General features: G+C 36.5%; 1 protein-coding gene across 1 annotated transcript; it reads right to left on the bottom strand.

Moving 5' to 3' along the window:
- Nucleotides 1-3233: 3233 nt before the first annotated feature.
- LOC141405421 (uncharacterized) lies at nucleotides 3234-18346 on the bottom strand. The gene is made up of 6 exons (XM_073989716.1): nucleotides 18038-18346; nucleotides 17773-17979; nucleotides 17049-17171; nucleotides 16220-16907; nucleotides 9309-10319; nucleotides 3234-6245 (listed from the first exon to the last, which is right to left on the bottom strand). The coding sequence occupies exons 1-6, from the start codon at nucleotides 18203-18205 to the stop codon at nucleotides 3316-3318; spliced, it is 5127 nt and encodes a 1708-aa protein (XP_073845817.1). The 5' UTR covers nucleotides 18206-18346; the 3' UTR covers nucleotides 3234-3315.
- Between the last annotated feature and the right edge of the window lie 4660 nt (nucleotides 18347-23006).

Consider the following 23006-nt stretch of genomic DNA (forward strand, 5'->3'; position numbering starts at 1 on the left):
ACTAATTGAATTAGTGAAAACGTATACGTAAAGTATTAAAATAAAATATGTACATAAGGAAAATTATAATAATAAAAGTTGATCCGCTTCAAACTTAGATTGTTCTGAAGGTTATGTACTAAAAATTTACTTTATGAACAAGTTGTCTAAGAAATATTTAAATTTTTGTTGTTTGAATACTATTTTTGAAAAAAAACTTCCAGTAAAATCTGAATTACTTTCATATCTCATGTTATTTTATAATCAAAAATAATAAAGGCTCGATTCATTATATAATGAATATAAAGGTCTTGAGGCTTTAAACTCTTTCTGTATTCAAAAAATGACGAGTTTAGTATTGTGCGGATTGGAAGTGCATGAAATGGAGTGGAGTATATCTCTAAAACCAATTAGAAAATTGTTTACTACCTTAATTTTTTATTATTTATTTAATGGAGAAAAATTTATTATTGTGTTTTATAAAGTTCTAATATCTGCTATAAGTAGCATACCCACCAGATTTTTTTTCTATCATCGAAATTAATGCTCAAACATTAGTTAAATTGTATTAAAATATGCTGTAATTCCGGTCTTTAGGCGAACGATAAAAATGTACCTCATCAAATAATTGGCGTCGATTTAGCCCAGTTCGGCCGTCTGTCTGGCTCGAGCGCATAACAACTCTCAAACGGATCAACCGAACTTTAAGACATATCGGTCCACTCCTTTTTTCCCACAAGACTACAAAATGTTTCGCTAAAATGGTGCGCACAATAACTCTCAAAGGTCCAAATCGATTTCTTCGAGACATAGATTAGGTACGGATATGGATTATATCGGTTCACTTCTTCAGGTACCTCCCACTCAAAATGTCAATATCCGATTTCACCGAAACTTAGAACATCCTAAAATTACTTCCGGACATACATATGTATATAAAGTACCAAGAAGGTCTATATGCGACAACATCTTCGGATACCTCCCTAAAAAAAATTTCAACATAAGTACAATATAAGGGCTGTTTTAGAATCCATTGGACATTTTGACCAACGCTACTGCTTGCGGTCTTGTTTACAGCGATATTCTATTTTTCGTGGGTAAGTCCATGCTCCCTGACATAACGGTTCAGAAGCTCTAAATCTTAGCATGACCAACTAAAATGACGGCTTGACACCATAATTATCAAAAGGAATTACTTCCAAAATTAGGTCCACTTCCAAAATGGGACATTATTTCAGGTATCTTCTCCACAAAAGTGCAAAACTTTTGCGCTCTTATTGAAGTCAATTTTATGAGTTCAACATAAGTTCAACGCCCACAATCGTGAAGTTTTATACCCAAATGTTTCGATATTTTTGTCGGAAAGTGTATACGTCCAAAAAAGGCCATGAAATTCTGAAACTTCCTGACTACACAATTTTTAGGACAAAGATTTTGGTTATGAAGCCCGTATTCGATCTGGCTATAGATTAAAGTCTCAACTCACACAGGCTGAGGGTATACCTACGTCGGCAAACCCGACTGATACTTTTTTAACTCGTTTTCGAGAAAACAAAAGATATGAATGTTCATATGTTTGCCTCCGCTGTTCTGACAGAAGTCATAGTCCTTGGAAAGTTTTAAATGTCATCGAGTTCATAAACATCTAATCGTACAATTAAGATTGAAAAAAGGCGGAACAACAACCATTGGAATATCAGTTGATGCAGTTTTTCGGCTTAACCCATTTTGTCAGGACTAAGCTAAAATTTTGCCGAGACCTAATGTGGATTTCGTAGTCTCAAACAGTGCTGCGAGTAGAATTCGGAGTCTATGAGTCGTAGTTGGTACCGCCCGACTCCTGTTTTTTCCTAAATGGCTGTTCCAGAACCTGCAAGAATCTATACATTTTTACTACTAAAAATGTGTAGATTCTTGCAGTACTGGAACAGATCATAAATGTAATTTTCTGAATTTTTTAGTTGTCTTGCATGGACTCTATCACTTCTGGTAAAATAGTAAAGTTTTGGTGTTTTTATGACAAAAAAGAATATTATTTTCTTACAATAGTTCGGTATAAGTCCAATCTGCACTCGCGGATTCGAGTTATTCTTTTTGTGGAGTTATTTATTTCAATTAGTTATTGGTATACAAATAACATTAATAGGGTTTTTAGATATATCTTCTTATTAGAATCAGTCCTCGCGTTAAAAATGTGTTCAATTGATAACTTAATAAAGCAAAAATAAGACAAAACTTGTTTAATGGGACTGAAGTTAATGTGTGATATATGGATATGTACTTTAAAGAAGAAGATATACTGAAAATCTTTGAAATAGAATCGAAAATGCCAAATAAGAGCTACTGTGGTTAAAAATTCTGGGATACATTAAGACTTAAACCTACATGGGTAATATTCATTTGAAAGATTTTTTAGTTATTGCGTAAATTCTGTTGGAGAATTTGGTTAAAAACTTGAGAATACCAGGCGGAATTTTTGTATGGGGACTATACTGAACGTGTTCTGATATGGCTCATTTCAATTCTAAACATCCAAAGACTAATTTATTATAATCTGTTCCAAATTTCAAAGTTATATCTAAAATATTGTAAACTCTCTCTATTGAAATTATATACTTTGTGTCAATATTTCATATAAAATCAACAAAAAACCCTTTAAAATAGCTTTATGTAAAGCTACACAACATTGTGCCCCCCCCCACCCCCCCCCCCCCCTCCGAAATAAAATCCTGCGTATGTCCCTGCTTTGGGTAATTAACTAACAATATGCTTGGACGCCATTCGTAAGTGGAATTCAGAAACAAGAAGTCCAAAACCCGTAGATTGAAACAAGGAGTTCCTCAAGACGGGTTGATATCTCCGAAACTGTTTAACCTCCAGCCTTCTGAAATTCCACACCCTACGGACGTCATAGTGATCGTAAGGTATGCCGATGATTGTGCGATCTTGGCGTCGGATCATATCGTCGATGACATACATATGTGGTAGGTTGAATATCTGCATAGCTGCAGTTTTTCTATCTGAGGAGTATGAAAATACCCGCCAGATTTCAGATAATTTGACTACATTTTCAGAACGAATTAGCCATAATTTGGCATTTAGGGTTCCTAGTAGTCAAAAAAACTTATCTACCGAAAATTGTGCACATAGGTCCATGTTTTGGAATAGCCCCCATATAAGATGGTTAGTGTAGAATATTATATAGTATACACTACCGCCATTTCAATACAACTTTGATCCTTTCCTTACTGGTTTTTATTTGGATATTATTTATATGTATGTAATTAAATTTTATTTCATTATTATTATTGGAGGTCTTTCGCATGTTTTCTTTTTCTATTTATTCAACATTTTTAATCTTGGAATTTTTGATACATTTTTGTTTATCGAACTGGATGTGTGGCCGCCATCAATCAAAAAAGAGTCCTCGGCATTGTTTCGATGCCCCAAACTTTCATTCGAAGATTTCTCCTGTTGATTTGCTAAGCTTAACATTGTTGACCTTGACAAGATATTGTTTCTACGCAGACATTTTCCCTCTGAACTACCAGCCCTTAAGCGTTTTGATTTTACGTTACTTTGTTTTGTTGCATTCTCATTGGATTTTGGTTTGGTACCGGTAGTGGTAGTTGCTTCTACAGGTGGAGTCGATGGAGTTGGAGCCTCATTGCATAGTGGATTACTTTGTTTTTGAGTGGTAATGTTTCTTGATTTCGAACCACCAGCTTTTGAATCGCTAGGAGCGGTAGATTGTTGGCACTGCGTTGTTTTCTGTTTTTGGCAAGTATTTGATATTGCCTTAGCACCACTGGGAGAATCTAAAGTTTCGTTATTTGCATTAGATTCCTGATATTGTGGTTTAGCATTAAGTATACATTTTGGCCTTGTCTTAGTTTCAAAAGGTTTATGGGTTTGTGATCTCTTAGTATTGCACCTACATGTATCCATTTGTTTTTGGCATCTTAAGCAGAAGTTGTCCAGCACCAGTTTTGGTACTTGACAGGATACTGTACAAGAAATAGCATTTAATGAGGTCGAGGGGAGTTCAGTTTCATCGGATACATGGGAAACATTTCGGGGATAACAATTGGATTTTATAGAGACCTGACCATCTTCGTTGTCAAATGTTCTAGCTTGATTTTTGCCAGGATTACAGATATCTTTTTGAGTACAACCTTTAGAACCTTTTGTTTGAGATAATCTTCTAGAAGTTTTCTTTACATTTTGTCTCCCTTGAGTATCATTGCAAACTTCATTATCATCATTTAATGCTGAAGCTTGATTTTCATCAAGTTTGCAACGAACTTTTTGAGAACAGGCTGCAGCTTTAGTGGATTTTTCATTGGTGTTTGCAGTACCTTGAGTTTTATTGCAAACATTTGACGTTTCTAATACCGAATCATTGTTTTCAACTGGATTACAACGATTCTTTGAACCTTTAGTTTCCAATATTTGTGTAGATTTCCTAGAAATACTTTGAGGGGAACATTCCGTTCTTTTGTCTTCACAAGGTTCAACCTGACCCTCATTACACAAGTCTACGTTTTTCAAAGACGGAATCTGATTTCCCACAGATTTACATTGACCTTTTTGAGAAGATCGCTTTGCTTCTTTTTCATTAGATATATTTCCATGTTTCCTTTGGACATTTTGTTGAGGACTTTCACCTCTTACGACGGCAGCAACTGAATTCATCTGACGTTTATTGCAAAAGTCTTGGTTTGGAACTTGCTCTTCAACTGATCTAGGAAAATCTTTTTGACCACAACAACCCCTTTCATAATTTTGGGGACAACGATTGCAAAAATTTTCGTTTTCAGACCTTGAAGTTGGTCTTTCGTAAGAGTGAACAACTTCCTTTTGAGCACAACATTGAGATCCAGCATTAAATGCAGGATCAATGTTTTCACATTGAGCTTTTCCACACGATTCTTGAGGTTTTCTTTGGCGGGGAAACTGAATTTCTCTCACATGTTGGGTTTCTCTTTTACACGATTTGCTTTCAATATATACTGATCTATTTATGCAATCAATATCTTTGTTTTCCTGTTTTGCAATCCTGTTTGTCGTGGCATCCTTTCGAATTTTCGTTGTATTTAATGGCTGTACAAGTTTGTTCTCATTTTTTGATAAACTTTCGGATCTTTGTTGCTTAGTGGTCGGACATTTCTGGACAGATTCTTTTCCCCACCTTTCATCAACATCTTCATTCTGTTCCTTCCCACATTTCGATTTTCCTTTGGCTTTGAGTATATCGTTGCTTTGCGAAAGTTTTTCCACCTCACATTCTGTTTCTTGTTCATTCACCTCCTTATTTGGTGGTGAGCTTTTTCCAATTTTGGCATCTTTTGTAGTCTTCTCTTGGACATTTCCAGTCTTAATTGGAGTTTTAGTGGATCCTTCACCACTTTGTTTAGATTTAGTTTGTGACATATTCTTTGCAGTTCTTTCCAATATCTGTGTTGGCTTTGTCGTTCGATTTGGGTTTCTTAAATCTTGATTTTCCCCCTCACATTCTGATTCGTGTTCATTCTCCTCCATTTTTGGCTGTGAGCTTTTTCCAATTTTAGCATCTTTTGTAGTCTTCTCTTGGACATTTCCAGTCTTAATTGGAGTTTTAGTGGATCCTTCAGCACTTTGCTTAGATTTAGTTTCTGATATATTCTTTGCAGTTCTTTCCAATGTCTGTGCTGGCTTTGTCGTTCGATTTGGGTTTCTTAATTCTTGATTTTGTGGACTTAATTCAGTCTTCCCTCCATTAGCTTTTGATTGTTTCTCTACGACCTTTCTTTGTGGAGTTGCATCCATTTTCTCAGGAGTAATCGTTTTATTTTCAATGATATTTTCCTTTTTCTGCAAACGTGGTGAAGATTTGGTTGTCATTTTAGTTTCAATTTTCGAGGGCCGTTTAACTTCCTTTTTCTCCTTAGGTTGTGGTTCCTTGATTTCCTTACCTTTTGCAGTGCTATTGCATTCAGCAACAGCTTCCTCCAACGATTCACCATCAATAATGTCCTGAATATTGTGACAAACGACAGATGGTCGAAATATTGGTTTTTGACAAATATTATCTTCACTTGCCATTTCTGATGACGATGATTCTGTGCAACTATCTTCAGATTCCTCCAAACAACAATCACATTTATATGCCGTACATTGATATGTACCTTCTCCGTTTCTCCTTGATGAGCAAGTGTACTTTTCTCCAGGGAAGTTTTTATTGGTTACACGATTATGGGGTTCATTGTGAGGAATATCTTCACATGCTGGAAATGTATACAAAGGAAGATTATTTAAGACCAGAAGACGTTTCACTGTACAACAAGTAAAAAAGGTTAAGTACGGCCGGGCCGAACTTTTTATACAAATTTTTTGCAAATTATAAAAATTGTAGCTTAAACTCTCAAAATACCGAAAATCGGGAGGTACCGTTATATGAAGGCTATACCAAAACATCAACCTATGTTGACGATTTTCGGTGGAGAAGTTTCGCGACCACTGAAACCCTCAAATGACAAATTACCGCTAGTTCGGTTAACAATTTTAGCTAAAATCCTCCAAATTCCAAAAATCGGGAGATACCGTCATATGGGGACTATACCAAAACATCAACCTATGTTGACGATTTTTGGTGGAGAAGCGGGAGCAAGGAAGTCTAAATTTTACACGCCCAAATTGTTGTTGTTTTTCTTATATATACGTAAAAGCATGGTGCTGAACACAAACAAATATTGTAAATTTTGATCATACATTACAATCTTAAGTACCTCTAGATATTACAAAAACTCTGTACAATTTTATATCGATTATTTAAAAGGCTCAATAAATTTAATCTTAATCTTGGTGGAGAAGTTTCGTGACCACTGAGACCCTCAATTGTCAAATTACAGCTAGTTCGATAAAAATTGTAGCTAAAATCCTCGAAATTCCGAAAATCAGGAGGTACTGTTATATGGCAGCTATACCAAACCATGGACCTATGTTGACGATTTTCAGTGGAGAAGTTTCGTGACCACTGAGGACCTCAAATATCAAATTACAGCTACTTCGGTTAAAAGTTGTAGCTAAAATCCTCAAAATACCGAAAATCAGGAGGTACTGTTATATGGCAGCTATACCAAACCATGGACCTATGTTGACGATTTTCAGTGGAGAAGTTTCGTGACCACCGAGAACCTCAAATGTCAAATTAAAGATAGGTTGGTTAAACATTTTAGCTAAAATCCTCAAAATTACGAAAATCGGGAAGTATCGTTATGTGGGGGCTATACCAAAACATGGGTCTATGTTGACGATTTTTGGTGGAGAAGTTTTATGACCACCGAGAACCTCAAATGTCAAATTACAGCTAGTTCGGTTAAAAATTTTAGCTAAAATCCTCAAAATACGGAAAATCGGGAGGTTCCGTTATATGGGGGCTATACGAAAACATGGACCTATTTTGACGATTTTTGGTGGAGAAGTTTCCTAGCCACTGAGACCCTCAAATGTCAAATAACAGCTAGTTCCGTTAAAAACTCTTGCTAAAATCCTCAAAATATCGAAGATCGGGAGGTACCGTTATATAGGGCCTATACCAAAACGTAGAGCTATAATGACGATTTTTGGTGGAAAAGTTTCGTGACCATGGAGAACCTCAAATGCCATATTACAGCTAGTCCGGTTAAAAATCGTAGCTAAAATCCTCAAAATACCGAATATCAGGAAATACCGTTAAATGGGGGCTATACCAAACCATGGACCAACGTTGACGATTTTTGGAGGAGAAGTTTCGTCACCACTAAGAACATCAAATGTCAAATTACAGCTAGTTCGGTTAAAAATTGTAGCTTAAATCCTCAAAATACGGAAAATCGTATTGGGAGCTATACCAAAACATGGAGCTATGTTGACGATTTTTTGTGTAAAAGTTTCGTGATCACTGAGACCCTCAAATGTCAAATTACAGCTAGTTCGGTTAAAAATTTTAGCTAAATTCCTCAAAAAACCGAAAATCGGGAGGTACCTTTATAGGGGGTTATACCGAAATATGGAGCTGTGTTGATGATGTATGGTAGAGAAGTTTCGTGATCACTGAGAACCTAAAATTTCAAATTATAGCTAGCTAGTTCGATTAAAAAATGTAGCTAAATCCGTTATAGGGGGGCTATACCCAAACATGGACCCATGTTTTTGATTTTTGGTGGAGAAGTTTCGTGTTCACTGAGACCCTCAAATGTCAAATAACAGCTAGTTCCGTTAAAACTCTAGCTAAAATCCTCAAAATACCGAAAATCGGGTGGTACCGTTATATGGGGACTATACCAAACCATAGATCTTTGTTGACGATTTTCGGTGGAGAAGTTTCGTGATCACTGAGCCCCTCAAATGTCAAATAACAGCTAGTTCCGTTAAAAACTCTAGCTAAAATCCTCAAAATACCGAAAATCGGGAGGTACCGTTATATGGGGGCTATACGAAAACATGGAGCTATATTATCGATTTTTTGTGGAGAAGTTTCGAGATCATTGAGAACCTCAAATGTCAAATTACAGCTAGTTCGGTTAAAATTTTTAGCTAAAATCCTCAAAGTACCGAAAATCGGGAGGTACCGTTATATAGGGGCTATACCAAAACATTGAACTATGCCCATAATTTGTGCAATATAAGTTTGTTGATCGCTAGAAACCCTAAGTGTCGGTTTGAAAATATGACTAAAAACTTCAAAATACCTGAAAATGGGCGGCACCGTTGTATGGAGGCTATACCAAAGCTTGGACCCGTATAACCCATCATCGAACTTAACCTGCCTGCAAACAATAGACGCATCGTTCCAAAATTTCAGCGTCCTATTTTCATTTTTGTGGATGCTAGAGTGATTACAAGAGACGGACGGACATGTAGATCAACTCAGAATTTTACCCTGATCAAGATTAGGGTCGCGGTTACCACCGTGGTGCAGTGGTATGCACACCCCGCACTTAGAAGGTCGGCTGTTCGATTCCCAGACCAGGCAACATCAAAATTTTCAACGATGGCAAAATACCCCTCAGTAATGTTGGCGACATTTCCTGAGTATTTTAGCCATGTAAAACTTCTCTACAAGAGGTGTCGTATGAAACGCCGTTCGGACTCGGCGATAAACAGTAGGTCCCATATCATTGAGCTAATATGAATCGGGGTACACTCATTGATATGAGAGAAGTCTCCCTTGCCCTTTCTGGGATGTTTGTGGAACAATTACAAGAATAGGGTCGCAAATAATTATTTCAATGCGTTATAAACGGAAAAACAAACTTAATATACCCTCCATACTATGGTGGAGGGCATACAAAAAAACTTTTACTTACTGCATAAAAAACACGAAGAATCCACCATGTCACAGTGACATACCAGAGCTACACCATCATATTTTTCATTTTTGCAGCTTTGTCGTTGTTGCGTTTTAAAGTTGTTGGTATTTTTCAATCTTGAACATCGACAGTTGGGTAAATAGTCCATATCTTTGTTATATCTCTGGCAACCTCTCGAAACTTTATAGTCAATATGTTTCTTAGCTGAATTCTTTTCACAGCAGTTATCAATGGCAATATTAGAATTTTCTTCTTCACACGACCCTGTTTCCGAAATTTCTTCTTGATTTCCAAAATCATTGTTATAGCATATTGTCACAGATCTTCCACCCTGCGAATCACAAAGACAAATTGTAATCGCAGAAGTGTTATTATCACAACATTCTGCATTATTATTCGATTCATCACTACTAGCACAACTATTTCCATCATCATCGTTGTCCTCAACATTTTCGTCATCGTCTTCGTTTATACCAGCAGCTTGAATTTCTTCACATGAATCCTCTTCTTGAGCTTTATCATCAATATCGCACTGATTGTCATCAGCCACATTTTGATTGTCGCAATTAAAATTATCATCATTCGATTCGATTTCATTATCATTGTTAATAAAATTTTCTTCGGATAAACACTGATTCTCAGAATTTTCTTCCGATAAACATTGGTTTTCAATATACTCTTGATCCGGCAGAGAAGGTGACCTTGCCAACTCTATGTCAAGGCATATATCCTCCTCGTCGTCATTTTCATTTAAATATTCTTGTTTTTCTTCCTTTTCAGCAGCACATGGACACAAGTTTTGACAGCTCCTTTCGATTTCTAAGCATAAACAAGATTTGAACTCTCTCAGTTGGCATTTGTCACAAATATCACGTTTACAATCTTCTAGACAAGTTTGTTGCTGCATTGATGCCATACAGCAAGGACATGGATCAGGTTGGCGAAATTCTACACATTTGTTTTTATCGCTACGATTGCGGGTTTTAGTTTGTTGAGTATTTGTGGGACCTAGGAATAGATAGAATAAGTGTAAAAAGTTAATAAGTGGCCATAGTTTGTACAGTACTAGATAACAGCGGTGTCCACATTAATAAGTAGAAACAAGTAAGAAAGGCGTTAAGTTCGGCCGGGCCAAACTTGTTATACCCTCCACCACAAGTTGTATTGAAGTAAAATGGAATAATTAGTTTCCTTTCCTGTATGAAGAAGACTTAATACTAAATTTCAGCAATTTCGGTAAAACAATGTGAGGCACCGGTCTATGGGGGCTATTTCAAAACGTCGATCTATACTGACAAATTTCTGACGGAAAGTTTTTAGACTCAAAGAAGACCAAATACCATATTTCGGTAAGAGAATGTGGCTAAAACTTAAAAAATACCAAAAATCAAGAAGTGCGCTTCTATGGGGATATAGTAAGACGTGGACCTATACTGATAATAGTCTTCTGGAATATTTTATAACTCTTGGAAGACTAAATAACGAATTTCAGCCATTTCGGTGGGATATTGACGTCACACTCTTCAGTATTTCGAAAATCGGGAGGTACCGTTCTGGGGGAAAGTTGTATTCCACCAACGTAGACTAAGTACCAAATTTCAGCCATTTTGGTGTGATAATGAAGCTAAAACCTTCAGAAGACTACGTACCAAATTTCAGCCATTTTGGTAGGATAATGAAGCTAAAACCTTAAAAATACCGAAAATTGGGAGGTGCCGTTCTATGGGGGCTATATCAAAACGTGGACCGATATATCCCATTTTCAATACCAACCACCCTGCAAGTAATAAAACTTCTGTAGCAAATATTGACTCTCTATCTTTAATATTGCGAGCTGTATCTTGATTTCAACAGACAGACAGACGGACGTGGTTAAATCGACATAGAATTTTATGCTGATCAATAATATATACTTTATAGAGTCTCCGACGTATATTTCGATTTGTTACAAACGGAATGACAAATTTAATTATACCCTCCATATGGTGGGGGTTATAAAAACCAAACTATAACGTTAGTTAATTTAATTAGTAGAGCTATGTGACCTAAGGAGATTCTATTGAAAAAATTACAAATGCAAATTTGAAATGTACGTATAAATAGGGGTTCCAAATGATGAAAATTGTCTAGCAACAATATGTCTGTTGATGTTAACCTAACCCATTAACGAAACGATCGCCAAAAAGCGGTTGATGTGTAGGACTTCGCTAGATATAATTTTTTTAATCCAATTACAGTGTATGTGATAGAGAAAAAGCAAAAGCAAATGAAACAAGTGGGGGGGGGTCCGGTATTTTGGCTCCAAATATGTATCTAGGGTATATACAACCCCATTGCCCCAAAAATGTATGCTGAAACCGATATAATCATAAGTTTAGCTTATGCATATAGCGTTTAAAAGAAAGACGTGGGGAAGGTACCCCAGCTCCTCCGAAATTCATAAAATATACATAACAACGGCAAACATTGAGCTTTTGCTGCAAATTTGATGGAAATCGGTTCAGTAGTATTGGAGATATAAGATTAAAAAAAGCAGGCGAGGTCGGGTCTTTAGGCCCCAAATAAGTACTACATTGTAGATTAATCCGTAAATTTTTAAAACGTATTTTTTGTATATATAATATAGCTTTTATTTAAATATTTCATAGGGGAGGTACCCCGCCCCCTCTGGTATTCAATAAAATATTTAGCCTGTTTTTGGGGCCATCCCCGTACATTCCATTACAATTTTAGGAAAATAGGTTCAGTAGTTTTTGCAAATTTAAATTGAAATGAAAATTAAAAAATTGGGCGCCGCACAGTGGTTCAGAAATTGTTAATTTCTATATGAAATTCGATAGTAAATATATTGAATCTAAGGAAAGCAATAAATTAGATCAACTTAAAGACGAAACATGTTTCTCAATTTTGGAAAATATGTATGTAATTTTTGCAAATTTCTGGAGAAAGAAGAACTGTTAGCAGAATTACACCGCAGGGTACAAAATACCGTTAAACTTTGTTGGGTTCCACAACATAGTAATATAATGGTAAACGAATTAGCAGATGGTTTAGCTTTGGGTGGCGTCGGGTCCTATCGTCGATGGCACATGTATGTGATAGGTGAAATGAGTAAAACCTGGTATGTTAGCGAATGATAGCGCTAAACAGTGGAAGAATATTCAATCCTGCCTGAATGCCGCCCTGGCGACTGCAACAGGGTGCCTACTCATGACACAAGTCGACCATCTTCATGAGGAGACGATGGTTTTACCGTAGCACAACAGGATGTTGTCGATTCAGTTACAGCAACCACGTCAGGAAAGATTTTCATGATCTAGAGAGAGAGGTCCAAAGGCATAAACGAGAAATTCTAGACCAACGAGCCTATCAGGCAGGATAGCATTCACACTAATGTGGTCGCGTATGCAGTACAGAGATACAGTGTGAATGCCGTACTTGGGCCGAACAACCCCTCATCCATCGCAGCAGAAGTACGCCAGCTGCCAAGGTAAACACAAGTAGTTTTGCCCCAGTTAGGATCCGGATCATACACGACATGATTCCACGATACCCAACACATGTCCTGCGTGTGTATTGAGACCACACGACACGATGTATTTGTTTAGCTGCCCAGCTAATCCCACTCACCTGTCTCCTGACTCTTTATGGACGCAACCAGTCCAGTAGTGCGATTCTCTAGCTCATGTTTTGAGTTACCGACAAAAATCGGCAAGATTGAAACGCAAAATGAATGAATGAAAAGTTCAAATAAAAGTTGACTACACTGTGGCTATCGGTGGAACTTTACAACTACTTTTTATTGGTCGTTAACTTACCGAATAATATCTTTAATTACCAAAATTATAAGCATTTTGATTTGATTGATTTTTTTGGTAACTTCAAAAATGAGTTAGAGAATCTACACTACAGGTTGCAGAATTTTCGAGCATGGATACAGTGGAAACAGATAACTGATATTGTACACGAGCGAAGATATTTGCGTTGCTACAACAACAATCTGCCAATATAGAACCATTTTCTTCCTCTCACTCAATAAATTAGGAATGAAAATCACTGTGGAACTTGGTACGGGTCACTCACTGTATGGTTAGATCTCTAACTTCAAGATGGAAAGACAGCGGCGCTGGCTACTGTAAATTATGTGGGGATGCAGAAGAGATTGATAAGTTCGAGCATCTACTTTGTAGGTATCCTTGCTGCCCACCGACTACTGGATATATACGAGATAGATACTCTCACCATCAGTCAAATTTGACAAAAATCGATCAGTAGTGCGATTCTCTAACTCATTTTTTGAGTTAACGACAATTGTCGGTAAAATAAAAACGCTTATAATTTCGGTAATTACCGATGTTTTTCGGTAAGTTAGCGACGAATAAAAAGCAGTAGTAAAGTTCTACCGACAGCAAGAGTGTTGTCAACTTTTATTTTAACTTTTCATTCATAATTTAGCGTTTAAATTTTACCGATTTTTGTCGGTAACTCAAAAAATGTGTTAGAGAATCGCACTACTGGGCTTGGTAAAAAATCACCTAACTAACCAGCAAACCAAATGTCGGATGTCCGACACACAATTTCGGAAGCAAAATCGTTCAGATTTCGTTCCGATTTCCATACGATTTTACGTAGGGAAATTCGTTTAGATTTCGTTCCGATTTCGGAGAGAATGTCGGAAGCAAATATCTCTTCGAATATACAAATGATTATCTCCCGATTTCGGTATCGGATCGGTATGTCGGAAACAAATTTCCCTTCGCACAACAACCACCTTTTGTATATGTCTAACAGCAAGGGTCTGGTTTCATTTCAGTTTGTTGTCAACAAACAAAATGGTTTGTTATAAAATTCGCATATACAATTTTTAAATATTTTAAATATAAATGCAACATATTAAAATTCAAGCTAGTACTGATAGAATAAACATATTCGTAGACATGTGCTCTGTTCCAGAACCTGCACGAAGCTACTATTTTTTACTACGATAGCATTTTTTCCTTTATGTTATCGGAAAAAATAGTAAAAATTAGTTGATGCTTGCAGTTCAGGAACAGACCAAAAGTTTACATTGTTCTACTATAAATACAAAATGATAAAATAACAGTGAAACGTTTGAAATTACAATCTTCCAATAAAAAACAACAAAGAAAAATTAATAAATAAACAAGTAAGAATGGCGTTAAGTTCGGCCGGGCCGAACTTGTTATACCCTCCACCACGATTTGTATTGAAGTAAAATGGAACAATTTCTCTTCGTGTATGAAGAAGACAAAATTCCAAATTTCAGCAATTTCGGCAAAAAATGTGGCTAATTTTCACAATAACCACATTCGGGAGGTACCGCTCTATGGGGGAAAGTTTTATATCCCCAACGAAGACTTAGTACCAAATTTCAGCCATTTCGGTGGATTATTGTGGCCATAACCTTTAAAATACCGGAAATCGGGAGGTACCGTTCTATGGGCTATATGAAGGCGTGAAGGCTATACCGGTAAATTTCTGGGGGAAAGTTCTATACCCCAACTAAGACTAAGTACCAAATTTCAGCCATATCGGTGGTTTATTGTGGCCACAACCTTCAAAATACCGAAAATCGCTATGTGAAGGCGTGGACCTATACCAACAAATTTCAGGTGGAAAGTTTTATACACCCAACGATGACTAAATATCAAATTTCAGCCATTTTGGTGGGATAATGAAGCGAAAACGTCAAAAATACCGAAAATCGGGAGGTACCGTTCTATGGGGGCTATGTCAAAACGTGGACCGATATATCTTATTTTCAACACCAACCATCCTGGAAGGAATAAAAACCTCTGTACCAAATTTTGAAGCTCTATCTTAAAAATTGCGAGCTGTATCTTGATTTCAACAGACAGACGGACAGACAGAAATGGTTAGATCGAATTTTCGTCGGGCCTCCGACGAATATTTCGATGTGTTACAAACGGAATGACAAATTTAATTATACCCTTCACATGGTGGAGGGTATAAAAAGAGGCATCAAAGAAAAAAATCCTTCGATATGCATACGGCATTATTCCAAAATTGTTCAGAAATTTTTACGAAGATTCAGAAGGTACCTCCGATTTTCATACGACATTATTCCAAAATCGTTTAGAAATCTGTACGAAGGTACCTCCGATTTTCATATGACATTATTCAAAAATCGTTCAGAAATCTGTACGAAAATTCGGAAGAAAAAATTCGCCTTCCGAATTGTCCAAGGATTTTCTTCAGCTTTCGTTCCGAATTCGATCCGATTTCGCTCCGACATTTCGTTCCGAAATTATGTCAACCACTTCATACAACATTCGTTAAGATATCGTTACGATTTCGGATCCGACATCGGACGTAGCGTCCGAATTTTGTTCCTGTTTGCTGGGTACTCTCTTCCTGTTAAAGTATAAAGCACCGAGCAACAATGCAACAATAACCGGGAAACTTCTTCATCTTCAATCTCAACAAGCAATAACACTGGAATGGAATAACCATGCTCTTCATCAACTTCAAATTATCTAGAATGGTCATAATGGACCAGCGGTTTCAGATTGAAGCGGCCACTGTTTATTAGCTGACTATGCATCCTTAAATCTCACCTAAATTCTCCACTAACCGATAGTGTATACTGAGGGAAAGACCAAGAGAAAGATATGTAATTAAATAAGTAAGAAATCAGAATTTCCAAATTCTTTATCGCAATAAAGGTAAGGTCACATTAGGCAAATATTTTCTCCAGCGACCGGCAGTGTGGGCTTACTTAGAGCAAGTGAGCATAAATTTCAATGCACGTGAGTTGCTCTCAGTAAGCGCACACTGCCGGTCGCTGAAGCAAATATTTGCCTAATGTGACCTTACCTTAAGTTGCAGGGTTTAAATTCACTTTTAAATTCTCTTGAGGCACTTACGAGGTTTTCTTTGGGTATTATCACAATCATTTCCATAATCATCTGTAGGCTCCACAATATCACGATTTGTTTGAGCACAATTTTTTCTTTCAAAATTTGAATAAGTATTTTCATCAGAGTTATTGAAAAGTTCCTCCGCTTCGCTATCCGCAAAACAATTATCAAAAGATTTCACATAAAGAGGTGTTATATCAGGCTGAACGTCGGCAGCGGAGACAGAGCAACACTTTTCATTCGGTGGGAATGAAGTAGAATTTTCATATTTTGAACATTTTTGTCCTGTTGGAATTGTAGTGGATCTTGTTGATCGGGTTTGACAATTTGCTTTATTAGAATGTCCCAGAGTTTTCCGACTGGAACTTTCTTTATTGGAATTTTGATATTTTCTCTGCAACTTTTCATTATCTTGCCATTGCTCAGGAGAGGGAAATGGTACATAATTTCCTGTTTGCTTGGAACAGGATGAAATTTTGTTTCTTTCGGTAGCATCTTGAGGAAATGGGAATTCTCCTACGGTTTCCAAGAGATGCTGTTGGACATTGATTCCCTGTTGATTGAATTGATAACACTGCATGTTTTGTAACATTTTAAACCAGCGATACAGATTTGGCCATTGTGTTTTTGTAATGGGAATCATTAAGTCCAGAGAACTTACTGTGGTGATTATGGAGAAATCAGCTATTGTTAGCTAGAGAAAAATAAGTAATATGTTGAATTAGATACAATTTACTGATGAATGCGATTTTTTTCGATCTAAAAAAATTCCAGGAGATAAAAATTAGATTTATTTAATTCGAAGTCCGCTCAGTATCGTTTTATATGTACTTACACCATTTCCTACCAAAAAGGTATGGCCATCTAAGCAACGATCCAGGGTATTATAGCATTCCGACACCTTTCGCTGATAATAATCCATATTGACATTCGAGTACTTCTCCAGTATTATATCGGTCTTTTTAAACCAAAGAAAAACAAATTATCAGACATCTAATAGCGAACAAGGGGAGGGCGAAAATGAGACACGGGGAGACTTCTCTCATATCAATGAGTGCACCCCGATTCATATTAGCTCAATGATATGGGACCTACTGTTTCTCGCCGAGTCCGAACGACGTGTCTATAGCAGTGTCGACCACAATATTCCCATCAATACTAAAGCATATGCCTATGCATGGGTGAAAAAAACAACAAGCACATGATATTCATCGTTTGTTTATGTACACTTACACTGTACGTGAGGGAGAGAAGCAAATGCAAAAACAACTCAGTGGGCGCCCTCACTATACAAAAAAGCAAAGAAGCTCGCCCCTGGTCTATAGACACCACTTGGAGAGAAGTTTTACATGGCTTAAATACGCAGGAAATGTCGCCAACATTATACTAAGCGATTTCCCACCGCCGTAAGTAATGATGTTCTGAGTGCAGGGCGGACGTGCTCACAACGCCCCACGCTGGCTCCGTTCAGAGAGGAGTCTCCCCTTGTCCCTTCTGGGATGTTTGTGGAACAATTATTATTATTAATTGTCGATCGTAATCATACTCTACGAACTTACCATCATTTGAAAATAAAGCTGATATAAAATCCCCGCCTCATAGAAGAGCATATTTTGTATTTCCATACGTGCCATATAATCGCAGGGAAACAAATGTGGTAGACGGGCTGCGGCATATTTATCACAAAGATACATCATTATTGTATGACCATCGCATAATTTGAGATTGCATTCGAACAATGTGGGTGTTACTCCAGCAGGATGCATCTAGGTATTTCAAGCATAAAATGCATATGCAAAATAAATCATATATCTACAGACATACTTCTCTATATGTATCCGGACACTGCTCACCATCCTGTGGTGATCTTAATTCCACATCAATTTGAAGTACTCTGAATAGCATTAAACAACTACGACCTTGAGGATTAAGTTCGTCATAATATAAGATCGGTTTGTGAGATTGAAAATGATACCGCTGAGCACAGGCCATTGTTGTTATATTGGGAAGATTTTGAACAAACTGCACCGAAACTTTTGCCTCCACTGAAAATTTATAACAATAGATTTCAAAAAATTTACAATTGTCCTATTTCCATTTTCTATTAATTTTTATTGTCAAAGTCAAGGTAAATTTATAGAAGGTATGTGCATGAATTACAACAACTAACAAATTTACAAAAACAACATTAGGTTTGTCCTTGTACTTTCTCAGTAAATATTACTCAGTAACTTCTTTTTAGAGAGTAAAGCATTTTGTACTCTTTCAAAGGAAAAAAATTAAAAAAGTAAAAAGACAACATTCAGTAAAAATTTTCAGTTTGATTAATATTTACGTTTATGATATTTGAATATTTTAAACTTTTGACAACTTCCTAAAGCTACAAAATGTTACTGAACAAAATTCCTTCAGTAAAAATTATAAGTTCTCAGTAATAAAAATTTCAAAACAAGTTTCTCAATTCATTCTCTTTTACTGAACATTTGTGTAAAAAAACAACATTCAGTAATAATTTGTAATAATTATTACAAATTATCGAGTACACAGACACACTTATTGTTGTTATTGAAAATTAATTGTCAAAGAAAATATTGAATAATAGGGTCGTTCTAAAAAACTTCGCAGGAAAAACATAAATACATTTTGAAAATCCTCTATAATAGAACAAATTTGAATGACAATGTAAATATAAAGCATTCAGATCTGTCGTAGGTCATTTTTATTACTCTTTTAGGAAGAGAAACAGTATTTTACGGTAACAAATTTCGATGTTTCAAATTTCTTGAGTATACCCTATTACATTTTGAAAATTAATCTTACAAAAAAAGTAAGAATACAGCTGATTGTCACTTCTACCTTCTATAAATATACCTTGGTCAAAGTTACATGGTACAATAATACAGGAACTATTATCATGCCAGCTGATGGTAACATATTTGCTCTGTTCCAGAACCTGCAAGAAGCTACTACTTTTTACTACGATTACATTTTTTCCTTTATGTTATCGAAAAAATAGTGAAAATTAGTAGATTCTTGCAGTACTGGAACAGACCAAATGTGTCAATTGCATTGAATTGATGTCAAATTTTGACATCTTATGTTGCCAACAATTGCCGATGCGGCTACCTGTGTATTTGTACCATGCAAAGTTACCTACAGTACGTTTACATCAAGGCATATTTATATAAGGTAGAAATGACAAACAGCTGTATTCTTACTTTTTTTGTAAATTTATGCTCTGTTCCAGAACCTGCAAGAAGCTACTATTTTTTACTTCGATAACATTAGTTTTCGAAATGTAATAGGGTCTACTCATCAAATTTGAAACTTTGAAATTTGTTACCATAAAATACTGCTTTTCACCCAAAACGTATAGTAAAAATTATCTACGAGAGTTCTGAATGCGTTATATTTACATTTTGATTCATTTAGATTTTTACTCTCCAAAAACATGGTAGAACAGTATAAGGTAACAGCAATACCCAGCTGACTGAACTGGGCTGAAATGTTAGTGTCAAATTCCGTACGACATTTTGTATATTTATTTCTATTTTCGATGTATATTAAAGGAAAAAAATATATCTTTCAGAAAAAAAACTATTTTCCATAAAGACTTCTTCATATCGATGACATGTAACCTCCTCCAAGTCCGAACGACGTGCCGCACACTATAACATCGCTTATAGAGGCGGTACAACATGTGTTAATATGTGTGGTATTTTGTTAAATTAAAAAAAATAAAGGCCCCGACACATGAGAAGCAGGGCATTCTTGCTTAAGACATATCTGGTAAATGACTAAAGACCAAGTTCGACCTAATTCAAATGTGATTCTGAAATCTTTTTATTAGGTCGAACTTGGTCTTTAGTCCTTTATCAGATATGACTTCAGCAAAAATGCCATGCTTTTTATATTTCGAGGCCTTAAGGCCTGGACTTTCTTGCTTAATTCATTTCTGGTAAAAGACCAAAGACCAAGTTCGACCTAATTGAAATGTGGTTCTGACATTTCTATATTCCTTTACCAGAAATGAGAGAATTTCTTTGGCACTACCTAAACTCGAGCAACTTCACTTGCAAACAAAACCAAATATTTCCCACTGCTATGCGTTCGTCGATTCTCGACGAAAAACCACATAACTAATTTGTTGGTATTGCATACTACAGCAATAAACAACATTTCGACGGTGCCCGGTCTCACAATTAGGAGGGTTGGCGTTTTTATTTGGGATGACGACATCTATTTTCTTTTTCAAAATGGTCAGGCTTAATCCCATAGTCGTTGTTTTAATATTTTATTACAACAACTTTAATTTATCAGTGGAAAAAAATTGGCGATGTTTAGATATTGGCTTAAAAGTTCCACGAAACCCTGACGGCACCAACCAAAGTGACAAATCCTCAAGTAATTCTCGCTGGGAGTTTCTGATTGGTGCAGACTTTGCACATAATATTTTTTCATCCAGTCATGTGTCAGATTGGAATATGGACTATATCGGACCACTTCTGCGAGCACATCCCACAAAAAATTCGAATATAGTGAAGTTTAAGAGCTCCTCTCGGATCGTCTTGATTTTTTTTCAGCAGGTTGTCCTTGCGACTCCCTTTATGTCGGTACAATTTTTTTTCTTGAGCAAGTCCATACTTCCTGAGATATTGGCCTTAATGTTCCAAGGAACCCTGACGGCACCAACCAAAATGGCAAATCCGCAAGATAATTCTCGCAGGAGTTTCTGATTGGTGCAGACTTTGCACATCATATTTTTTTATCCAGTCATGTATCAGGTTGGAATATGGGCTATATCGGTCCACTCCTTCGGGTATTTTCCTTACAAAATCGAAAAAAAGTGAAGCTTAAGAGCTCCTCTCGCATCGTTTTGATTATTTATACCCTCAGCCTTTAGGCTAAAGAGGGTATTTACACTTTGATACGACCACAAATGTGCCTCATCGAAATAATGGTTTTAGACCCCAAGTATGTTTGTACGATATCCGTTTCAGACAATTTTGAGTAGATCAAGCAATGTCCGTCCGTCTGTCTGGCTGGCTGGTGCGCCAGGTATCGAAATATTTTGTCCAGATTTGATTTAAGTTGGAAGATGACCATATAGGTCCACTCCTTCAGGTACCTCCCCCACAAATATTCAAAAATTGCCGCAAAACTTGTGCGCACGATAACTCTAGAAGGGAGTAACGGAATTGAACCAAACTTTGCATATGGTAATACTACTTCTAGGCATACATCAGGTTCGAATATGGATTATATCGGTCCACTCCTTCAGGTACCTGCCACACAAAATTTGAAATAAGTGCAGTTTAGTGACACCTCACGAATCGTTATGAAATTTTTTGTAGCAGGATATTCGTGCGGCCCCCGTTACGTCATTGTAATTTTTTCGAGGGCAAGTCCATACTTCCCGAGATAATGGCGCATAACCTCGAAAAAACGTTACACTATGTCGCGAGTTCAAATAAACGGTGGTCAATAATAAAAGGAGTTGGCGTTGGCAGATGAATTTTGGTATAAATACTTATAGTTCACTGACAATGTCGAGAGCAAAAAATTGGGAAGGTCGGACCAGGTTTCGGTATTTTGAATATTTTAGCTAAACTTATCAACCAAGTTGGTTGAATTTTGAGATGTGAGGTTTTCACTTTACAAAAAACTTTTCCGATAAACATTATGGGCATAGGTCCACGTTTTGATATAGACGCCATATAACGGTACCTCCCGATTTTCGGAACTTTGAAGATTTAACATATGTTTCACGCCCAAATACGCCGAAATTTTGCATTGAGGGTTCCCAATCAACCAAAACTCTTTTCTGATAAAAATTATGTACATAGACCCACGTTTTGATATAGCTCCAATAGAACGGTATCGCCCGATTTTCGGTATTTTCAAGGTTTTAGCCACATAAAACAACTAGGGATACGCAGTGAAATTCAATAATCGGTTTTTCGATTATACGGTTTTCGTGAAAAACTTAAAACTCGATTTTCGGTTAGTCGATTATTTGAGAGTGTACTAAAAGTCGAGTTTCGATTATTCGTTAACCGCGGAAAACCGATCATAATCGAATATAATCGACCATTTTCGTTGATTCAATCTGTGATGTACATATGTACAAAAAAGTACCGTCCATTACGCGGTTTTAGCGCACCCAATGGTCAACTACGACTAATAGTCGTCCACGATTAATAGTCGACTACGAATAATAATATACTACGACTAATGGTCGACTACGAATAATAATTTACATGCAAGAATCTTCAATTTTTACCACTTTTTACTCGAAAAGCGTTCCTTTTCTTCAAACACCATACAATTCATATGGGAGCAGTTTACAACTTTTACTATTGTTGCCATTTTCAAAAGTAAAGGAACAGACCAATTGTTGACTCCGACTTTCGAAAGTCGATTAAGAATAATCGATTATACGGTTTTCGCACAGTCAATAGTCGACTACGATTTTTAGAGATTTTACGGCTAATAACCGATTAATCGATTAACCGAAATCGGTTCTACGTATCCCTAAAAACAACCAATGTAGCTGATATTTGCTATTTAGTCTTCGCCAGGTATTGCGAAATATTTTTACAGAGAATTGTTGGTATTGGTTCACGTTTTGATATAACCCCCGTGGAACGGTACCGCCCAATTTTCGGGGTTTGAAGGCTTTAGCCACATTATCCACCCAAAATTACAGAAATTTGGTGTTCAGTCTTCATATATTTTTGTGAGTTTATTGAATAAATCAAAATTTTGTCTTCAAATAAGAGAATTTTCCTTA

The sequence above is a fragment of the Musca autumnalis genome, unplaced genomic scaffold, assembly GCF_047663935.1.
Source record: "Musca autumnalis isolate F117 unplaced genomic scaffold, ASM4766393v1 scaffold_5, whole genome shotgun sequence".
Classification (NCBI taxonomy): domain Eukaryota; kingdom Metazoa; phylum Arthropoda; class Insecta; order Diptera; family Muscidae; genus Musca; species Musca autumnalis.

What these genes read in the sequence shown, in the direction of transcription:
- LOC141405421 (XM_073989716.1), bottom strand. Translation starts at nt 18,205, where the DNA reads ATGGCCTGTGCTCAGCGGTATCATTTTCAATCTCACAAACCGATCTTA. An exon ending in GTCCGGATACATATAGAGAA is followed by an intron (nt 17,980 to 18,037) that starts GTATGTCTGTAG and finishes TGAAATACCTAG; the next exon opens with ATGCATCCTGCTGGAGTAAC. An exon ending in TTCTTCGTGTTTTTTATGCA is followed by an intron (nt 6,246 to 9,308) that starts GTAAGTAAAAGT and finishes ATACATTTCCAG; the next exon opens with CATGTGAAGATATTCCTCAC.